This window comes from Amblyomma maculatum, chromosome 10 (assembly GCF_055883805.1).
Source record: "Amblyomma maculatum isolate TAMU_Amacu chromosome 10, ASM5588380v1, whole genome shotgun sequence".
Taxonomy (NCBI): Eukaryota; Metazoa; Arthropoda; class Arachnida; order Ixodida; family Ixodidae; genus Amblyomma; species Amblyomma maculatum.
Genome location: NC_139353.1, coordinates 58,495,896 through 58,516,188, shown reverse-complemented (window position 1 = coordinate 58,516,188; position 20,293 = coordinate 58,495,896). Strand labels below are relative to the sequence as shown.

At 42.6% G+C, this 20,293-nt stretch overlaps 2 protein-coding genes across 2 annotated transcripts; one reads left to right on the top strand and one right to left on the bottom strand.

Moving 5' to 3' along the window:
- Positions 1-1,766: 1,766 nt before the first annotated feature.
- On the bottom strand, positions 1,767-7,469 carry LOC146176590 (tRNA (adenine(58)-N(1))-methyltransferase non-catalytic subunit TRM6-like). The gene is made up of 4 exons (XM_084581014.1): positions 7,318-7,469; positions 6,918-7,069; positions 6,633-6,742; positions 1,767-1,961 (listed from the first exon to the last, which is right to left on the bottom strand). The coding sequence occupies exons 1-4, from the start codon at positions 7,395-7,397 to the stop codon at positions 1,782-1,784; spliced, it is 522 nt and encodes a 173-aa protein (XP_084437140.1). The 5' UTR covers positions 7,398-7,469; the 3' UTR covers positions 1,767-1,781.
- A 60-nt stretch (positions 7,470-7,529) lies between these two features.
- Positions 7,530-19,826, top strand: LOC146176589 (glutathione reductase, mitochondrial-like). Its single transcript, XM_084582843.1, has 4 exons — positions 7,530-8,171; positions 10,247-10,653; positions 15,536-15,784; positions 19,451-19,826. Exons 1-4 carry the CDS (start codon positions 7,703-7,705, stop codon positions 19,694-19,696), a joined length of 1,371 nt encoding a protein of 456 aa, XP_084438969.1. The 5' UTR covers positions 7,530-7,702; the 3' UTR covers positions 19,697-19,826.
- Positions 19,827-20,293: the final 467 nt, after the last annotated feature.

Below are 20,293 nucleotides of genomic sequence, written 5' to 3'. Positions count from 1 at the left end.
ATTATGACATTTGCTCAGAACACCTGATAATTCTAACCTGGCCAAACTTCTGCACCGATTTGGACAAAAATTTAAATCAGCCCACTGCAATGAGTTTCCACTACAGCCAGGCACAAAAAGAGTACACAGAAGGGTATCCCTACAAAACACTGTATACATACTTGCTTTTTACACAGCTTTAAGTGGAGCGGTTTAGCAGCACAGCTTACCACTAAAGCAACCATTGAGTGTGGTGCTGGTGTGCATTGCAGCATTCAACACGTCTAAAACTCTGTGTATATCAACTAACAAGTAGCGAACTTGGATGAATTCAGCCTGAGCAGTAGACTGTGTCGCAGTTTTATACTCTGTCTTGGTGTTTGGCTCTACAAGTGCTAAGTTAGAAAAAAAAAAAAAGAAAACAAAAAAACAGGTAGGAGGCATGATATTCAGCAGCCAGCCTGAGCAGACCAATCTTCGTCTTGGGTACCAGTACAGGACTTGCAGGTGGGCTCTGTGCCGGTGTTTTGTTGCCCAGACTAAGGTCTTGCCGAGGCCCAGCTCATCACGGTCTGAGAGTGCCGGACTCATGCAATATATACCTAGGGAGTGCCACCTCGACCGTACTGTGGTACTGAAATAGGAGACCTGAATTCGACTGCCAGGCGAATTCTTCAAGGGCAGTGGCAGACCTTTTGCACAGCCTCTAACCCACTCCTTCTCGTCCTTCTCCCTTTAGCCATAAGGGCCACCCCCTTTAAAAAACATGCAATCACTTATTCATCAAGCTTTTCATCGTTTTTTGGGGGGTGGGGGGGGCTACTTTTGATTTTCACGATCCACAATCTAAGTGAAGGAGAAAAGAGGGTGGACAAAACAGCAGCACAGTCCTTAAGCTCACTATGAATACTGTATTTGTTCGAACCTAGGCTGGCCGACAGTTTTGTAAGAAAGCAGGAGACAAGAAACTCTTAGGTGGACTTATATTTGAGGATTCTGTAGTCATATTATAAAATATGACAGTTCATAAGAGTGAAAACGTGCGAGCTGATCCCAACCGGCCACACGAGGCAAGCATCGCTGCAATCTGGCAAGACATCCCAGAAGGCTTGGTAGCACGCTTGTTCTGAATGAGCAGCATTTCCAATGCACTTGATGGTAATGACGATTGTGCACTGCATAAGGTAAGTGACAAGGATGTCAACGATAATGATGAGGAGTATGCGGGAGCAGGTTTGTGCAAATAAGTTTTGTTTGTGTGCTCTTCCTGGCACCGATCTTGTTTTTTTTTTTTGGCCGGTTTCCATTCGAAGAAAGCTTCAGCCCTCAACTTTAGGAGGTCAGCTTAGAACCGTGGTTGGCCTAAATTCGAGTAAATACAGTACTTCAGTTCCTCTGCCACCTTGGATGCAGCAAAAGTTAACTGGCCCCGCCACGGTGGCTCAGTAGTTAGGGTGCTAGGCTACCGAGCCAAGGCGCCTGGTGACAGATGAAGAGACCGTGGAGATCACGTGTTCTATCGAGAGACGCTGCTAGCCTCAAGGGGGAGTTGAAGACATCATCGAGGCGAGCTGGCGAAGCGAACGCACACGCAGACGCGCATCAGAAGACATAAAGAATATGTGAACGTAATGATTGGTTCATAAACCCATTTCAACTCTTTAATCTTCGAGTATTACTTCAGCTGTCTAGTATGACGTCTAACACCTTTTACTAATTACTAAGCAGACCTCCAGATATTAATATGTGAGCCTTTTAAGAAGTTCGGAACCAAAAAACTGCAGGCAGAAATGTCACCGAGCTCACCCAATCTTGAGTGGGTTCTGCGCGTAGTACATCTCCACCAGGAGCCGCGCTGTGGGCCGCTCAAGGGTGACATGCTGCAGGTACTTTTGTTGCTTCTTCTTGAGGTACTTGCGCTGAGCGTACTCAGTCTTCTCCTTAAATGTGGTGCTGTTCTCCACCAGTGTCTTGATGATGCTCTGCCAAGATATCAAATTTCAGTGAAAAACTTGCAGGAACAGGCAATAATGCACATTACGAGCAATCTGTGCTTTTTTTGTTCACAAATGCACTCTGGTGCTGGGTGGTGCTGGGATCGCATGGAAAAAAAAAAAAGCGTATTATTTTCACAGACTGCTGACACAGCTACCATTTGGCAGTTGTATGCATGAAACTCCAGATAAATATTTTCAGCCTCTCTGCACAAGCAAATACTGACGACATGTCTTTGCTCGCATAAAACCTGAAATATTCTTTTCTAACTAACTCCTATACAGGAGCTGCTGAAATGGCTCTGTAACCTTGGTGCCAGCACCAAGGTTGCGAATAAGATCTCGGCAAAAATGGCCACGCTGCCAATTTCAACAGAGGCGAAATAGAAAACTCTCATGTGCTCTGTGATGTCAGCGCTTATCAGAGAACTCCAGGTGGTTATAATCCAGAGCTCTTGACTACACCATCCTTCATAGCCCATATTCTAACTACTATGTACTCCTTGCAATTTACAGCATATAGCAGAACTGAAATTTAGGCCATTATTTTAACAAAGAACGGAAAAAGACAATGCTAAAAACAATGCATCATGCCTAGCTGTATTTAAGGTTGAAAATGGACTTTTTTGTAGCGCGTTGCTTCTGGAGCAATGTTAGCAATTTTTTACTAAACCAACTGGAGCAACAAAACCTGTTTTTAGTAACTCCAATACAAGTAAAAGTTACATAGATTTAGTGGGTAAAAAAGAATAGATTACAAAATTTTAGTACGCTAACCGCAGGTCTCCAAACTTGCAACTTTTTGGACTGGCGAAAATTGCTTTTTTCAACTGTAGTGAACAATAATATAGGATATTTTTTTCAAGAAAACTACGGAGTATCTTGCAAAACTAAAGCAATTTCTTTGTGCAAAGACATTTGCCCACCAACTACAAAAATTTGATTGAAAAAAAAAAAAAAAACAAAAAAAGGTCATGGAACTTCTATTACTGTTCTTATCTGAACACACCCTTAAAGAAAAAAATGCACAACGAAAAAATATTTGCATATTCGGCAGGCACAAAGTTTCTTGGATAAGTTTCTTACTGAAAAAAAAAATAGTAAAGAGCCACCAAGAGGCACTAGAGGGTCACAATGTGTGAGGGGAGACATATTTCGAAGTGGAAATAAAAGGGCTTGGCCATGCTGCATGCATGTCAATGCACTATGTTAAAAGAATTTTTCTTTAAAAATACGAGCCCACCTGCATCCATGCACCCATGTATATGAATACACACCCATGTGCAGTGCTTCCTATCGCTCGCATTAAACACACTTCATATACAGGAATGTAACCACAACTGGTAGCAACTCAAATTGTCATTTTCGTACGTGAGGGGGCAGTAAGTGAGGCCAACAGCTGACTGTAGTAACTTCCTGCTGTTGGCACCTGTCTAAGTTGCTGGTTCTATTTCATTAAATTCTGTAACATTGGCCCAAACAGCAATGCGACGCTCTCATATGAGCCAATAGCTTGCAAATAAAATATAGTCGTCTTGTAGCTGCAGAAGTCGTGAAAGCTGCCTTCTCTGTTGACGCTTATTCAAAATTTAACATAATGAGGGAAAACTGTGTTGTGCACTAGAATGGCTTGCGGTTAACACATTGAACGACTAAGCCCAAACACGCGGGTGCAAGCCGTTTGCGGTAGCCGTGCTTCGATGCAGGCGAAACACAAGGCAGGTTAGCTACCATCCCTTCGCTAATCTTTTCTTTGTCATGTGCGATGTTTCTTGAGGCTTTGAAAAAGACAAGCTGCTCAAGCACAGACACGTGTGTAATAAACAACGCCGGTGAGATAAATGCTGATCTTTTTTTCTAAAGCAGCGGTTTTTGCTCACAACTTGGTTAAATAATAAATAATTGGTTCAGAGGAAAGGAAAGGCGCAGTACCTGTCACACTTGTTCTGTGGACACCTGAACTACACCGTAAGGGAAGGGAGAAAGGTGGCAATGAAAGTGGAAAGAGAGAAACCGTGCGGGAGTAATTTCGACCACCTGGGGATCTTTAACGCACACTGACATTGCACAGCTTATAGATGATGCCACTTCGTTTCGCCTCCATCGAAACGCAGCTGCCGGCGGTCGGGATTAAACCGGCACAGTAGTCGGGCGTTTTACCGCTGCACCACCGCGGCGGGGCTCACAACTTGGTTTTCGATAAAACTTTCCTAATCACACTACGCTGCTCTTTCTTCGTTAAAAAAAAAATGAAGCAAGTTAGCGGCACAGAGCGATTAGACAGCAGTGAACCACAATGACAAACCAAAACACAGTGACAGTGTACTCGCTGCCAGATGGGTGCCACACTGCTAAGAAAAAAGAAGAGCTGGACAGAAAACTCTGCATGCATTTTCAGAATGGCTGAATTTATAGCTTCTCATTATTATTTAAAAAGAAAAGTGGCACTATCATCTGTGTGAGCTTCCTAGAGAGGACTTCATACATCGCAGAAATGCTGGGAAGACGAGATTGTGTATTCGCCTTGATTAGCATTGGGCTGAAATTACGGATTATGGCTCATAATCAGTGACTATGACACAAAGTTTTACTCTGTGTGCATTAAATTATTTAAACAGCGCATTTTCCACTTCTTCAGGTCTTTTTTTCCTAAGTGAAAGTTCAATGCCAGGCCTATATGGAAACTTTCGAAACATTTCTTTGAGGTTTGCCTCAAGAAGAATTGTATCTATTACGATTGAATACAGATTATGCCTAACAACAGTTAAGCCAATTACGAAATCTCATCTTTCCAGCATACCTGCACATCCGCTGCCAGCTTGCCTTCTAGGTAATACTGAAAAACTCTGTGGGCTGAACCATCTCAATTTTGCTGCTTAGAGCACTGAATGTCCGCGTCATGTGAAAGACAACTATGCAGCAGTAAGCAGTGGCTTTGGCCACTGCTAGCATGTTGCAAGCTGTACTGAACCTTACACTAAAAAAAAAAAAAAAGAAAAAAGAGAGAGAGAGAGAGAGAGAGAAATGCTATTTTTTGAAGAGTGAATGATAATGCTTGTGCGCTTCCATCGCTCCGATCCATCTTCCAACACTGCAACTATAATTTCCCAAGTGGGTCATAGAGTTTCTGAAAATTACTTCGAGAGAAAACAGCTACCTATGCGATTTCCTAAAGAACACTTCACCCTCCCCAGGAATTGTTGGGACGTAAAAACTACTTTGATATTTGGCTTCGCTACCCCAGGGACCATAAATGTAGATTCCCACACGAAACCATATTTGCGCCATGATGCTCCGAGACTATTTAGCGCAGGTTACATTCTCGCAGAGGCACGTGATTCACTTGTTTCATAAATTCAATACAAATGAATGTTCGGTGTAAGGCTGGAAGGTGGTAGGTTGAATTCAAATTTTCTATGCAGCAATAGCCAAGCCTACTATGTTACAAGGCCATTATAACTAGAATTCAGCAACAGCATAATCAAAAGCAGACAGCTAAAATCATTGCAATCGCTTCACTTGTAGGCCACGAGTTGCTAACATGAGTATGTGAGCTGCAAAATATTGCGCATTGCAGTAACCAGAAATGTGGCGCCACAAACACAAACACATGCGAAGAGACACAACAACTAGCCCCTCAAGCTGTTATTTTGGTAGTAACAACAGTGGGGGGATCCGGTAAAAACGTCCCCAGAGTAAATGTCCCCAAAAGAAACATCCTTGGAAAAAATGTCCCCGAACGCGGACTGAAGTCTTGCGCTATAGGGCGTAGACAGCTTTTCCTCGTGGCGAGCTGCAATGCTGAATGATGCATGTCAACTTTATTACAGCGGTTTCACCTGTCAACTTGTAATTGACCGCGAACATCGAACTGCATATGGCGCTGGCATTCATAACGAAAAAATGATGGCGGCGGTAATTGGTGAAAGCGCCTAGTCTTCGCTTTGCGGCGAGCTGACCACCTGCTTTACCGGACCAGAAGCCTGGAGCAATTCTTTAGGGTGGCCATAGTGCACGACCAGTTAAGCCTCGTCCTGGCTTACATCATTATCACCCTTATCACCATTCTACACCATCGTCAGAAGAACGGTTGAACCTCGTCACCAGAAGGTCTGGGAAGTAATTCTAGTCGTGTTTTCTGCTTTGAGCAGTTCCTCGAGACTACCACACGCCGATCTGCTCGTACCTTTCTCAGCAAGCAGTATTACCAAGCTGATTAGACCTGTCTTATGATTGCTTAACGAGCTGCGGAGTCAGAACCACGCAACGTATAAAGAGATCCAAGTGGCTTTTTCACCATGCTTTTATGCAGTTTTTGTAAGCATCTCAGGTGCGCAGAGGACGCAGGTTCCAAATGATGATTACATTTAACTCAAAGGCAAGAAAAAATGATATATATATATATATATATTGTTTTCACATGAGTTCCGGAAGAAATCATTTTCTGTCTGTGCATTTGGGACGTTTTTTTCTAAAAAGTTGCGGCTACTTCAGGGGCCTTTTATTTCGGGGCCGTATCTTCCGCTGAGGATACGGCCCCGTGGGAGCTGAGGAAGGCCGTATTGGCGGGCTCATGCATAAGTTAAGCCACCTCGGGTTTACAGCAATACATGCTACACAACTTCCACGTGCTAGTAAAGCAAGATATATAAAACTTACTTCCCCAGACGTCCCATCAGATTTAAAAGTTTCAATATCTTCTCTTGTCAGTTTCTGAGACTTGCCGTCGTCAACAAGGTTCCTGTTATCTTGACCACTGGTTTGTGCCTCTGCAACAGAACAGATGCATTTTCGAGTTAAAGGTCCATTAAGACCTCAGTGAGGCTGCTAAGTAGGTAAGTGAGGCTGTTAAAAGTTGGATGAACGCTTACGTACGCGCTCATAATTTTTCATAGCGGAAGTGCAGCAAATCAGATATTACTACAAAATGGCATGTGTGATTACCATCACCAGGAAGCTCACACTCTGAGCACCTCTTCCTGTACTCTTCAGCAGATATCTTGCGTAGATCACGGTTGTCGATCTCAAACACCGACCCAAAGGCCTCGCCGATCGCAGTTTTAATGCCAAACTTCCTTTTGCCGAAAAATACAGGCCTGAAATAACACAAATGAAAAAGTTACATAAAACCGAAACTAGGCGCAATACAGAAGCCAAAATCTGCTCGTGGCGTTACTCGCAACTATTTTCATGGTCCTACAAAATATAACAGGTAGAAAAAGATAATGAAAATAACAATAATTTTCTACATCCCGAAAAGTCACCACGTTGTGTTCTCGACTGAACTGCCAGAGCCAAACTTCTCACGTGCGATACAAATAATGTCGAAGCATTAGAAACTCACTTCTTGCTATCCACCTGAACCAGTCGAACGTTACTTGATCCTTTTACAACAGCGTAACTACCTTCTTTTATGGTATTCATTTTAGCAGTATGTTAACACAGCACATTCGCGTTAGCGCGCTTCTACAAACACACATACAGCTCACAAATGGATTTAACTGGATTACAGTAAATGGATCGCGTTGGATTGCTAAGGCCGGTGAAGGTTTCCACGTTCAGTCGTTCATTCAGTTTCGGTGGTTTCGATCCGGCGGCGGTTACAGATGGCTGCAAGAGGTGCTACGTAGACTTTACTGACTTTACTACCACCGCATGTTCCAGCTCGGCCGTTAATACTTTACCATAGCGGCCAGCAGCTTCTTGAGCCACCATACGAAAGGTGCACAATGTCTTCCATGCTGAGAAAGGTGCGCCAGTTTGACTACCTGGTAATCGGCGGCGGATCGGGTGGTATCGCGAGCGCTCGCCGGGCCGCCGAATACGGCGCCAAGGTAGCGTTGATCGAGCATGGTCCTCTCGGCGGAACCTGCGTTAACGTAGGTTGCGTTCCAAAGAAGCTTTGCTTCTACTGCGCCAGCCACGCCGAGATGATGAAGGACCTCCCGGACTACGGCTTCACCCTGCCTGGCCCCATTCCTCGCGTCAACTGGGCCACGTTCAAGGCTAAACGGGACGCCTACATCAAGCGCCTGAACGATATCTACCGGGCGAACCTGACCAAGAGCAACGTTGAGATCATCATCGGCCGCGCCAAATTTGTTAGTCCCAAGACGGTGCACGTAGGCGAAAACGCTTACAGCGGCCAGCATGTATTGATCGCCACCGGTGGTTTCCCTACCGTCCCCAAAGTTCCAGGTGAATGGTGAAATAAGAAATTGAAGGAGTGGGTTTGAACCCGACTGCGGCGGCCGCGTTTCGACGGAGGTGAAACGCAAAGGCATTCTTGTGCTGTGCAATGTCAGTGCATGTTAAAGATCCTCAGGTGGTCGAAATTATTCCGGAACCCTCCTCCACGGCACCATTTTCTTCTTTCAATCCCACCTTCTTTCTTTTCCTTACGCCGCGGTTCAGAATTGTCCACCGAGAAGTGTGACAGATATATTTTCCTTTCCCATAAACCAATTTACATTTTGTGAACTTATGTAAAGCGCAACAGAAACACCACAATCGGACAAGAGAGACAGGGCGCTACTTGCAACTGATTTATTCGGAACATTGAGGTCGCCTTAAATACTAAAAGATTCAGACTCGATGAAATCAGAAGCTCGTGCACGGCCATAATTCATATCAAAAAGGCACTGGAATCTCATCTCGCTTTATTACATATCAAGAAAAACAATCTCTTTATTATAAATTTATGTGTTACATAAGTTTACGAGCATGAACCAACTAGTCCCTCAACGCATTTTACTGCAATTTACATTTACTAGGAGTGGTCATGCGCGTGGTATGACGCGGGTTTTAGCGTTGGCGGTAGTGTTTTGCAGGTTTGGTATGTGCAAAGGGGTTCGACAGGCCACATCACACCTTAATCTTTGATCACGTGACACGTTTGCCACGTACATAATTGATTACTGGTTTACGCAGCCATCGGTTTATGAGGTTATACTACTTTACTGTTTGACGACATCATTCATGCAAACAGTTCTGGTGCAAGAAAATGCAGAAGAAAGGAGTGCAGCTTGTACAGCCATATGTGCATTTTTGTTATTATCTATTCTTGTAGCATGTTCAGGAACACTATTAGCACATACCTTAGCTGTCACCTTTACATAATCACTTGACATCGTGATAGTGTTACAGGCCCCTTTCTGAAGAAAATCCAGCATTGTCAACATTGTGACAAAAACAATCATAGGCATGGTTCTGACAAGTGGTTGTTGGCAGGTGACATGGCCGGATTCTGATCGGTTGGCAGGTTGTGTACGTCATGCAACAACCTGCTAACTTGGACTTAAACTTTGAGATGGTTGGTTCATTTAATAATTGACTCTTGGGCGAGGAGAAAGATCCACCTTTCCTAGGCCGTGAAGGCATGTCTGAACAGCTTGGTTAAAGTGGATCTGTATAGTTATCTCTGTCGGGTGGTATTTCACATAATTAGGTAGCCTACGACTGCATGGTAATATGTGCGAGTTAATAGAGGCACAAATTAAGAGGTTAGTGATTAAGCTAATAGCAAAGTGCATGTATGTGAACGAGGATTCGCAAGAGGGTAAGCAGATGTGAGCCATTAATGCTGCCTCATCACACCCTTGAAAGGAAAGTGGAACAATAATGTCCCCTCATTCATTATCTTTTCTTGCACCGTAGCGCAGATCATTTCTGTGTCCAAGGCAAGACTGACGGCTGTAAATGATATTACCAGCACAAGATTTGTTCATGAGCTGTGTGAGGGTACCCGAAAGACCTAATGAAAATAATGAACTGCCAATCATGTATTTTCTATTTGTTAGAATTCAGTGCATACCATCTTCAAATGAGACTGGTTATGTAGGCTTTGTTGAGGTGTTAGAAAGTAACAGTCTGCCAGGACAAAAGGATTAGCTAATGGTTACCAGTGTTTTGCATGCCACTGCAGGGCAGTGGGCTATGAAGTTTATGTTTATCTCTTAATTTATGTTGTTCGCCTACAGTTCTCTTATTTTCACTGAAACACACTTGAAAAGTGGCTGCCTTCGCTGGCACTGAAAGCATGAATTTGTTGCGAGCAGCTTAGCACAATGATTGTAGATGCATTTTGGTGCCAGTATCTCTCTCCGATTAGTTTTCTTATATCATATCAGCATGTTGAAAAAAACATCGCAGGTGATGTAGTAATCAATAATGATGCACCATAAAGTTCACTGTCATGTTTGAGTTGCACCTACTATGTGATGGCATCAAGATGCTGCATACAGGTTGTTTTGTGTTTGTATGTTGCCCCACAGGTGCAGAGTTTGGCATCACAAGCGATGGCTTTTTCCAGCTGGAAGCTCTGCCCAAGAAATGTGTTGTTGTTGGCTCCGGCTACATAGCTGTCGAGCTGGCTGGTGTGTTCCATGCACTCGGCACAGACGTGACCCTGCTAACACGCACTGAACACATCTTGCGTGTTTTTGAACCACTGCTGGGCTCCACTCTGATGGAGCACATGGCTTCGGAAGGGGTCAAGTTTGAGAAAAACTGCACTGTAGCCAGCATTAGCAAAGTGGCCCACTGGTACGAGGTTACGACGACAACGAACGTCAAGATCAAGGACGTCGACTGCATCCTGTTTGCTGTGGGGAGGAAACCCAACGTTGACATTGGCCTGAAGGAAACAAACGTCGAGCTTGATAAGACTGGTCACATTAAGGTAAGCAACTGTCACCCATTGATTTTTAACGCAAAGGTTTCTGGTTATGTCCATTGGAGTTCCTTGGCCGCAGGACTTGAAAATTTAACCTATTCGGGTGCATTTATCATTTCGATTCAAGGCAAAACTTTTTTGCCTAATCAGTGGTCAAGTTTGTACATAGAAATACAATATTTATCATAAAACTGCAATATATTAAAATACCAGAGTTTGTGAAATTGTCATCCTGGGGATGATGACATCCTTTTCTTTGTCTTCGTTTTTGGGGTGCACATGATGCCAGGAATTCGTAGGACACTTAAGCTTCACCTTAAAGGTATGACACATTAGTGTTAATGAGTCCCTTCATAGGCCTGTCGTCTTTGCTTACCAGTCCGCAGACACAGGCACTGTCAGACAAGACACATAAGGCCTTTCTTTCATTAAGAACGTGCTTCAGCAGGTAAAAGTGTGTCTGACTCAGGTCCAAGGGTCCCAGGCTCAATTACAGTCTCCCTCGAATTTTCAGTCAATAGCCCAGTTTCCATTCTTATCAACTAATTTAAGTTACATTCCTGCATGTCATAGTGACATCTCAGAGTTTATGTAATGTTTTAATCACTTTTCAATTCCGTCGCTCCACGTATGACGTGAAACCTTTTCGACCAATCTGGAATTTCTTGACACACCGGCGACAATGTCATTTGTGCCATAGTATTCTCCACTTAATGGGACTCTTAACGCTAACGCATATAAGAAAATGGCAGAGGACTTATGCCAAGGACGTGCTACCGTGTTTATTGTTTTGAAGAATATTATTTGCCGTGTTTGCTAGTTTGCTTGAAGAAAGCATCTTATTTGCGAACGAAGGATGCCAAATGTGCCACAAACAGGTAATCAGTGCTGCAGGGTACAGCACACCGAGGAAAAGGTGAAAGCTAAAAGGGTTAAAAGTGTGCAGTAAACTCCCTGCAATAAGGAGATTGTCCATTTAAAAAACCTCTTGTCACCTAAACAAAACGCTAATTGCAAAACAAAAATATGGGTGCAAGAACCTGTGTGCTTCTGACTTGGTTAACAGAGCTAAACATTAAAAAGATTACTTTCGTTAGTTACTGCGATTGGTTACTAGCATGCAGTTTCTTATTCTTACTATTGCCTAAAGGTTTCTATTACTATTGCTGGTTGGTTGTTACTATTGCTGGTTCCACAGTCTTTGCGAGTTTTCTAAACAGCATTTCATTTGCCATGAACACTCCAAGCATGCCAAGCCGACAAGCTACTGGCTGCACAGCTGTAAAGTTTTGCCAAAATATATTTCGAGAAGAATTTTACAACCACATGTGTCCTAGAATTTTATATGCTGGATATAAATTGCTAAAAATGAACTGAAAAGCCCATGAATGTAAATGAGCACAAATTGGCCGTAAATGAGAGATGGCCTTTTCTCTTATTGGCCAAATATAACACACCGTCAAAACTATTTCTTTTTGCGTCTAACAGACGTTCTTTTCAGAGTAAATATTAAAGACAAAAGTTATTTTTTATACACTTTTTTGTTGGCATTACAAAAAAATGACAGTTGTTTAGCCATAGCGACGTGCAAGCTTTATGCGTGAAAGCAACACAGTTATGCATTGTTTCACTTAGTTCAGCTACGTTTGACTTAGTTTAAGTACAATTTGCTTTGCTTAGCTTTTGTTTGTAAATTTTTTGTTGAGTAGGCTTAATTAGCGTTGTCCTTGACCTGGTCGTGGTAACTTATAGCAGCTCATAGTGTAACCACATATAGCAAAGCTGGGCTTGGTTGTTGCCCCTGCAACGCTCGCTTTGGCGAAAGCATTTGGAAATAGGCAAAATTCATTGCACTAAGCTTGAAGTGCCTACGCATAAAACAGAAACATTCCAATGATGTCTGCTATTGCGTTATCAAAACCATCATGGTTAACACGTCTTATATTTGTGCCTCGAGAAACCCATCTTTGTGTGTGAAGTATGGTTTCTGCAAAAAAAAAAACAGGAAGCAGAAGCCTGTTCTGGCACAAGTAACGGGCAGTCGCGTTCATGCTGAAGAGCGCAAGATGTGGGTATTTCCACGAATAAATTCATGAAGTCACTTCTGCATGCAATGTATGACCGCTGCCTGGCTTTGCAATCTATGGGTAAAAAGTGCGGGTGACATAACTGTCACTTTCTGAAATACTTTGCTCGTCCAAAAAAAAATGTAGTATTTTGGTTCACGCACTAGTATTACCGACCGCAGTAAGCACTGAGACACGTGACTGTATCTGACTTAAGCTGAAATTGAATGTAACTATTACAGATCCGAAATCAAGCACATACTTGTGCTTACCATCTACTTTCCTCTCTCAAACTCATTTGAGAAATTTTCTTCATGGATCCCAAGGAGCACCTGATACTATATACGCTCTTCATTGAAACGTAATGTTGGGGCACACAGGCAGGAAAAAATAGCGTTTTTGGAATGAGGCAACTCGGCGACTACGCTCTGTGAGCTCGAAAAAGTATATCGGTCCTGCTCTAAGTTGCACCATGCTCAGAGAGTCCGTGGTGAAGTGCAGTGCTGCAATATTTGCCTTTAGGTCATAGGAAAAACTCAATGGTTAGCAGAGTAAAAAAATTAGTTGTGGTTTAGCTCAGGTTAACCATAGCTGAATTGTGAAAGCAACGGAGAAAGCTTCTTTTGCCTGCTACATTATTCCTCTATCACTCCCTATCAGTGTAAAGGGCTACATTACTGGAGACACTTAAGCTCATCCTTTAAGGGTATAACTCGAGAGCGTAAGCTGCCAGCCCACGTATAAAGTCATGCTTCAACCAAGCCGGCTGAACATGCCCGCGTGTCATAGGGGTAACAATAATGCTAACGGTTCTGGCAGGCTGATTGTGATATCACCCTCCCATATGAAAGGAGCGACCCGAGTTGGCAGCTACTGCCCGTGGCATAGGGTTAATGTGACCCGTGAATTAAGATGTCATGGCCGGCTAATTTTTTTATGAGGAGACCGTAGCTACGCCTCTTCACGGTGTAGCTGCAGCTATGTGAGGTCTCGCTCTGTCTTTAAGGGAGACCCGATGCTGACTTTTGTTGCAATGAATGAGTGCTATGTCCAAGCGAGCTCTTGGCTGTAGCCATGGTGAGGCGCAAGGGGCACTACAGAACGCAGCTGCTCATTGCATTGGAGAATGGCACTGAAAGTATTGCAGAATGGTATGTTGTGTGCTAGAAAGAGATAAAATTTTATTCGTGCCAGGCTCTCGGGATTGAGTGGCCCACTATATTTTAAATGTTTGCAGCCAGCCTAGTTGCATTGGTGTGAAGATATTAGAGCAAGTTGTTAACGCATCAGCTGGCTGAGAATAGGGAGGGTTGTGTCACGCTGTACCTTACAGTATACTAGCAACATCAGAGAGGACACAAATGCGAGCTCTGATGGAAGATTTTTTTTCAGGACCGCTTTTTTTTGTCATGTAATTTATTTATTTTTTGTTAACATAAAAGGCCCTGTTCTGCAGCGTAGTGGTCAAAATATTTTGAGCGCGCCTATGGCAAGTGACGTCACAAGACACCGCTTGGCATGTCCCTATTGGGAGGAGCTGCCAACTTGGGCTGTTTCTTTTAGATGGGAATCAAACACAGGACCTTTGGGTCCCAATTCAGACACACTATCTGTGTGCGGCTTGGTTGAAATGGGGCTTTATATCTGCTTTTAGTGGTTTTTCACACATGTGGTTACTGGCAAATGTGTGCTAGTAAGTGCGTGAGATAAGACGTGTAAATTTAGAGGTTAGTGATTATGCAATCGAGTAGGCACAAGGAGAGCCACAGATGAAAGACATTAACATTGTCATTCATACCCTTAATGGCAGGACCTGAGTGTTCCCCAAATTGTTAATTTAATTCATGGCTGCATGAACTAAAATTAAAAATTTTGTGGTGTCTCTCCTTTGTTGATGCAAAGTATCTCAAATGCAGCTTTCATTTATGAATGGTAAGAAAAGCACCACAGAAATGTGAACTGAAAAATTATGGACAGCACTTAGGACTACTTACATGCTGTAAAGGCAAAAAAGCGTTGGCTTTTGATTTACTGCAGTCCAAAGAATCCACCATAAATTCAATATAATCCAACGTAATCCACTTAATTCACTGTAATCCACCATGCTGCAACCCAATAAAACGCAATACATTGCAATCTGTCATAATTTAGCGTAATCTATCAAAATCCACTGCAGTACAGTTTAGTCCGCTTTAATGCAATGAAATAAAACCTTAATCCAATATAATTCACCATAGATCGCCCTTAATCCAGCATTATCCACTCTTAATCTAACATAATTTAATGTCTTGGGTTTCTTGGGTATACACTGCACACATTCCCAACTGATGGGCTACTACAGTTACATGACTATCCTGATGACATCAAGTTGAATTTTTAGTATCACTTTCTGTGGACAACACCGAGTTCCACGACTTAGGAGACAAAAACATTACATGCTTACCAACAAGTTTGCTTTCAATGTCTTTGCCCTTGTGACGAGCAGCAACAGCACTGTTGCATTTTATTTATTTCAGTCTACGTGCCTGCCCTTTGCTCTTTTTTGCTTCAGTGTAGGTGGCCATGAGTCTACAGAACAGCATTTGCCCCGTACTGGAACGTGTTTTTTACCAGAATGCACATTGTACCAGATTTAGCACATTTGAAAACAAGCACGCAGAGTCGTGCAACTGGATCACTTTCTTTACCTGGCAGTTTGTTTCTGCCACAGCTATGGGAAGCTCTATTAAAACTTGTTACAAGGCTGCCTTTCCTGCTCCAAAGTTCTGTTCACAATTTCCATCATAGTGGAGACATCTTTTATCTGATTTTCCAATGTTCAGGTGGATGAGTATCAGAACACAACCTGCCCGGGCGTCTACGCACTGGGCGACGTCTGTGGAAAGTGGCTGCTGACGCCAGTTGCCATTGCGGCCGGACGTTATCTTGCTGAGCGGCTTTTCAACAACAAGCCCAACTTGAAGCTTGTTTATGAAAACATTCCAACTGTCATCTTCAGCCACCCACCGATCGGAACCGTCGGGATGACCATGGCTGAAGCTGAAGCCAAGTATGGCGCACAAAAAGTCAAGGTAACAAACTCTATGCGCCACCTACTATGGAGGTCCATAGATGTGTTCTTGTAAACTTGGGGTTGGGGTAACTTTAATGGTAAGAGTGCATCATTAGGTCCATTATTTGTGTCGTTTAGTAAGACACAGCCAATCATGATTAATTGTACAATGGTAAAAAGTTGAATCAGTTTTAAGTAACGCATTCAAGTTCAAGTAAGTCAACTTTGGCACCGCTTGTGACTACTCTGAGGCCGGCTGAAAAATGCCATCATCTGTAGTAGTACACGAAAAACATAAACCAAGATTGAGACCGCATTCATATTTTAATAAGCCTCACGGAAAAAAAAATATCGCAACTATCTGTGGGACAATGAAGCTAGTAGTGAAAACTGTGTTGCTCAGTGCACTTCCAAATGGAATTCTTCTGTTAATGCTTCGAATCAGACTGTAGCTTTCACAAAGCCAAAGTGTAGTATAGATAAAGCTTTTTTTTCCTGTACACTAACATCAGAAGTGTTTTATTTGAGCAGGTCCAAATATTTTTGCCGATAGACTCTTGATACGAGTCATCAATAGCAATAACTAAAACAGGGCTCAATTATATTGTTCCTAATAATACCATTTTTATCAGCAAAACAGTTTAATATCATTCGATGTGACAGAAAAACCCATAGAGGAAGTGGCATGCTCCTGGTGTTAAGAGATGATTTGTCAGCTTTACTGATAATGATTAGTTCTTTTCATGAATGTGCATAGGTTTCTTTAAGGCGTGCTTCAATCAGTGTGATTAGTATTGGAATTATTTACTATCCCACTAGCACGAATGACTCCTTTTCATCTAAATTTAATTAGACTCTTTATTCTGTGGCGCTACAGTGCAGGTTAAAAGAAAGGGAGAAAAGACACGCCTTTGTTACCATCCTAGTACAGTCCGGTTGGTGTAAAGGGGGGAGTTGGAGAGACAGCCGATTGGGCCCATTCTCCATGGGACGGGGACATGAAATACCTAAGCATTTTCTTAACTGTACTCTGATTATGTTTGGTGAATTCAGCTTTCCTAGTATAACTGGATCAATCATTCTCACAGTGTGTGATACGGAAGTGCATATTTTTTTCAGTTTTGGTTCGGTTTGTGGAGTTTAACGTCCCAAAGCGACTCAGGCTATGAGAGACACCCTAGTGGAGGACTCCAGAAATTTCGACCTGATAGAAAAACAGCGCAACAGACGTGGACGTAGGTGAAAAACAGACAAGACAGGCGCCTTCACCTACGTCCACGTCTGTTGCGCTGTTTTTCTATCATGTCACCATACCAACTCGCCCAGATGTCTCTTCTATTACAGTAAATTTCGGCCACCTGGGGTTCTTTACCGTGCACTGACATCGCACAGCACACACGGACGCCTTGCTTTTCGCCTCCATCCAAAAGCGACCACCGAGGCCAGGATTCGATCCCCAGTCATGTCTAGGTCTTTTAACCAGATGTTATTACTAGGGGTATGCAGATATTGAAAATTTTTAATACAAATCAAATACGAGCATGGGAAAAAAATGCCTTTGAATATCGAATATGTAACCAGTGAAAAAAAAAATTGTAATCAAGTATTGTGCATTTTGTTTATTTAAGAGTTCAGTTGATTATTGCAAATAAAATTAAACTAGAATTGCTCGGACCTATATGCCCTACTGAAAAATGCAATACAAATCTTATACATATAGGAATGACCTGCGTGAAACTGGCTGTCATATTGTTGCTGAATACAGTAACTCATTAATTTGACCTTTAAGGAACTAGAAAACAACTGTCCAAATCTACTGAAAGCTTGCATTATATCAAATGGGCCTGAAAAGCTGCCAAGGACCGCTTGCGTTGCAGTAATACATTATCTGATGAATACCTGTATTATAGATGTCCGTATTGAAACCGAAGTAAGAACGTTTTCTTCCCGATTTCAACAAGTTCTTCGCTTTGCGCACACTGTCGGGAAGCCCTCTTCACAAAACAGCCCCGTCGCATTTTGAGGATGCTTCACTGCATGCGATCAAGCGTTGCGGTGAAGCGCGCAGTGCAGGAATACTGCGGTGAAATTGAGAATTATCGGTGTATTCGGCAATCTGTATTTTTTTTTAATTTGAATACAAATTTAATATCAAACTTATTTGATTCATATTCAAAATTTTGAGTAGTTGCACACCCCGGCTTATTATTCATTCCAAGCATTGCACACCAAGTACTGCCAACATAAGGGATTCAATCCCAGGAAGTAATCCTGATGTTCGTTTGGACATAATTTATTTAGACTGCAACACATAACAACAGGATACATTGACTGCTGTTTAGTAAAAAGAAAAGTTGACTTCAACAAATGAGGTGTTCAGGTGAAGCTAACTTTGAGAGAATAAACCTATAACTAGTGAATTTTTCAGCTCAGTTCTAGAATGAATATTTCATGTGCACTGTCGAACAAAATTGGGATTTGTTTAAGAATACTCCAGCCCCACCACGATGGTGCAGTGGTAAGACGTCCAACTACTGTACTGAAGTACCCGGTTTGATCCCGACTGCTGGCAACTGCGTTTCGATAGAGGCGAAAGGAAATGGTGTCCGTATGCTATGCGATGTCAGTGCACGTTAAAGATCCCCAGGTGGTCTAAATTATTCCGGAGCCCTCCACTAGGACATCTTCTTTTCCTTTTCCACTTTTTATCCCACCTTCCTTCCTTCCCTTTTATGGTGGGGTCTTAGGCGCAAGGTGTTCCAACCCTCCACAGAACATTTGTGACAGATACTGCGCCTTTCCTTTCCTGTGAACCAGTTTTATTATTTAAAAATACTCCTGATAACATTGACGAATTTGTGCCTCTGAAGTTTTTAGATACAGGAGCAATACACCATGACTTAATGAAAAGTTATGTGTATGAATAACAAGAAAAAGCCATTCTATCGGCAGGCAATAAAAATTGTCTCTCAAGCAAGTGGGAAAGGTACGTGAAATGTGACAAGGAATACTAGCCATTGCTCAAATCCTCTTCAACCCCTCTTCAACCCTGCCGCAGTGGCTCAGCCATTACGGTGCTCAAATGCTGAACCCAAGGATGTGGGATGAAATGAACGCTGCCGCAACTGCTTTTCAAAGGAGGCAAAAAAGCAGAGCGCCCATGTACTGTGCGATGTCCTTGCATGCTAAAGAATGCCGCGTGGTCAAAATTTCCGGAGCCCTCCACTACAGCGTCTTTCATAGCCCGAGTTGCTAAACCAAACCAAACCAAACCTAATCAAATCCTCTTCACATCATTTTTTTAATCATGGCTTGTCATCTCTGCTAACCAACTGGCCTTGCAAATTCTGGCTCATAGTATACCTTAGCGTTCATGCCAAGATTTCTCTTGTTGGCCCCAGCGATATCGTAAAGAGTGCAATCTAAATGTGCTTAGCATTTTAACGACACCTCCTCATTAGTATTTACCGGCTGAAAGTTCAGGCTCTTCTTTGAGACTGCATGCATTTAGGCTGTTACCGAAGCAGGTGTCTTAATTCTAAAGAATAATCTTAAAGTACAGATAGCTCAGATCACCTTGGCTTGTTGATGATGATGAACATATTGTCATCAACTTTTCGAATCGAACGATGATCTTACAGACATGCTGCAGCTGTAATTTTTTTCCTGTTGCTCACCTTTGCAGACCTACCGAAGCACGTTTACACCAATGTACTACAGCATGACGGAACGAAAGTCGAAATGCGTGATGATGTTGGTGTGTGCTGGAGCTGAGGAAAAAGTGGTTGGGCTTCACATGATCGGTGACGGGTGTGACGAGATCCTCCAGGGATTTGGTGTTGCCATCAAGATGGGTGCCACCAAGGCACAATTTGACGACTGCGTTGCCATTCATCCGACGTCAGCTGAGGAGCTAGTGACTTTGCGGTGACATTGGAGTCTTGTTCATGTTTCTATTCGAGTAGTTGCAGCATGAGAGAAATTCCAACCATCATGGACCATGTGTGTTGGTGCTATGAAAAAAAAAAAGAAAAGAAAATTGCTCTGGCCATTGCTGCAAATATTGTGTTTGTGAACTTACTTTTCCCACTTCACGTTAAGGATATTGTTACAAATACCATATACATACGAATATTGTTACAAATACCACTTATGCAGGCAGAATAGGGCTTTAACAAGTTTTTTTGTAACATTAGAAAAGATGCATGTGTGACTTGTGAAAAATGGATGCAGTACCATGAATGAAAGCTTTGCAATGAGGTAACCAAACAAAGTTAGCGGAAGGATAATGCATTTTTACTTCATACAACTTTTCTGCTTGTCACAAAAAATAGTAGGGTCAATGAATCTACCTGAAAGTGAATCTTAAAAAAAAGTTTTTAATGCTTTGAGTGACACTTCTTGTTTACAGTCACTGACATGCAAGGCCACCGGAATCTGAGCATATTGCTGAAGGAAAGCATAAAGTGGCGGCTGCCTAATTTGTTGAAAACCAGCTGAACGAGCGATTCAAGTATATTGCATAAGA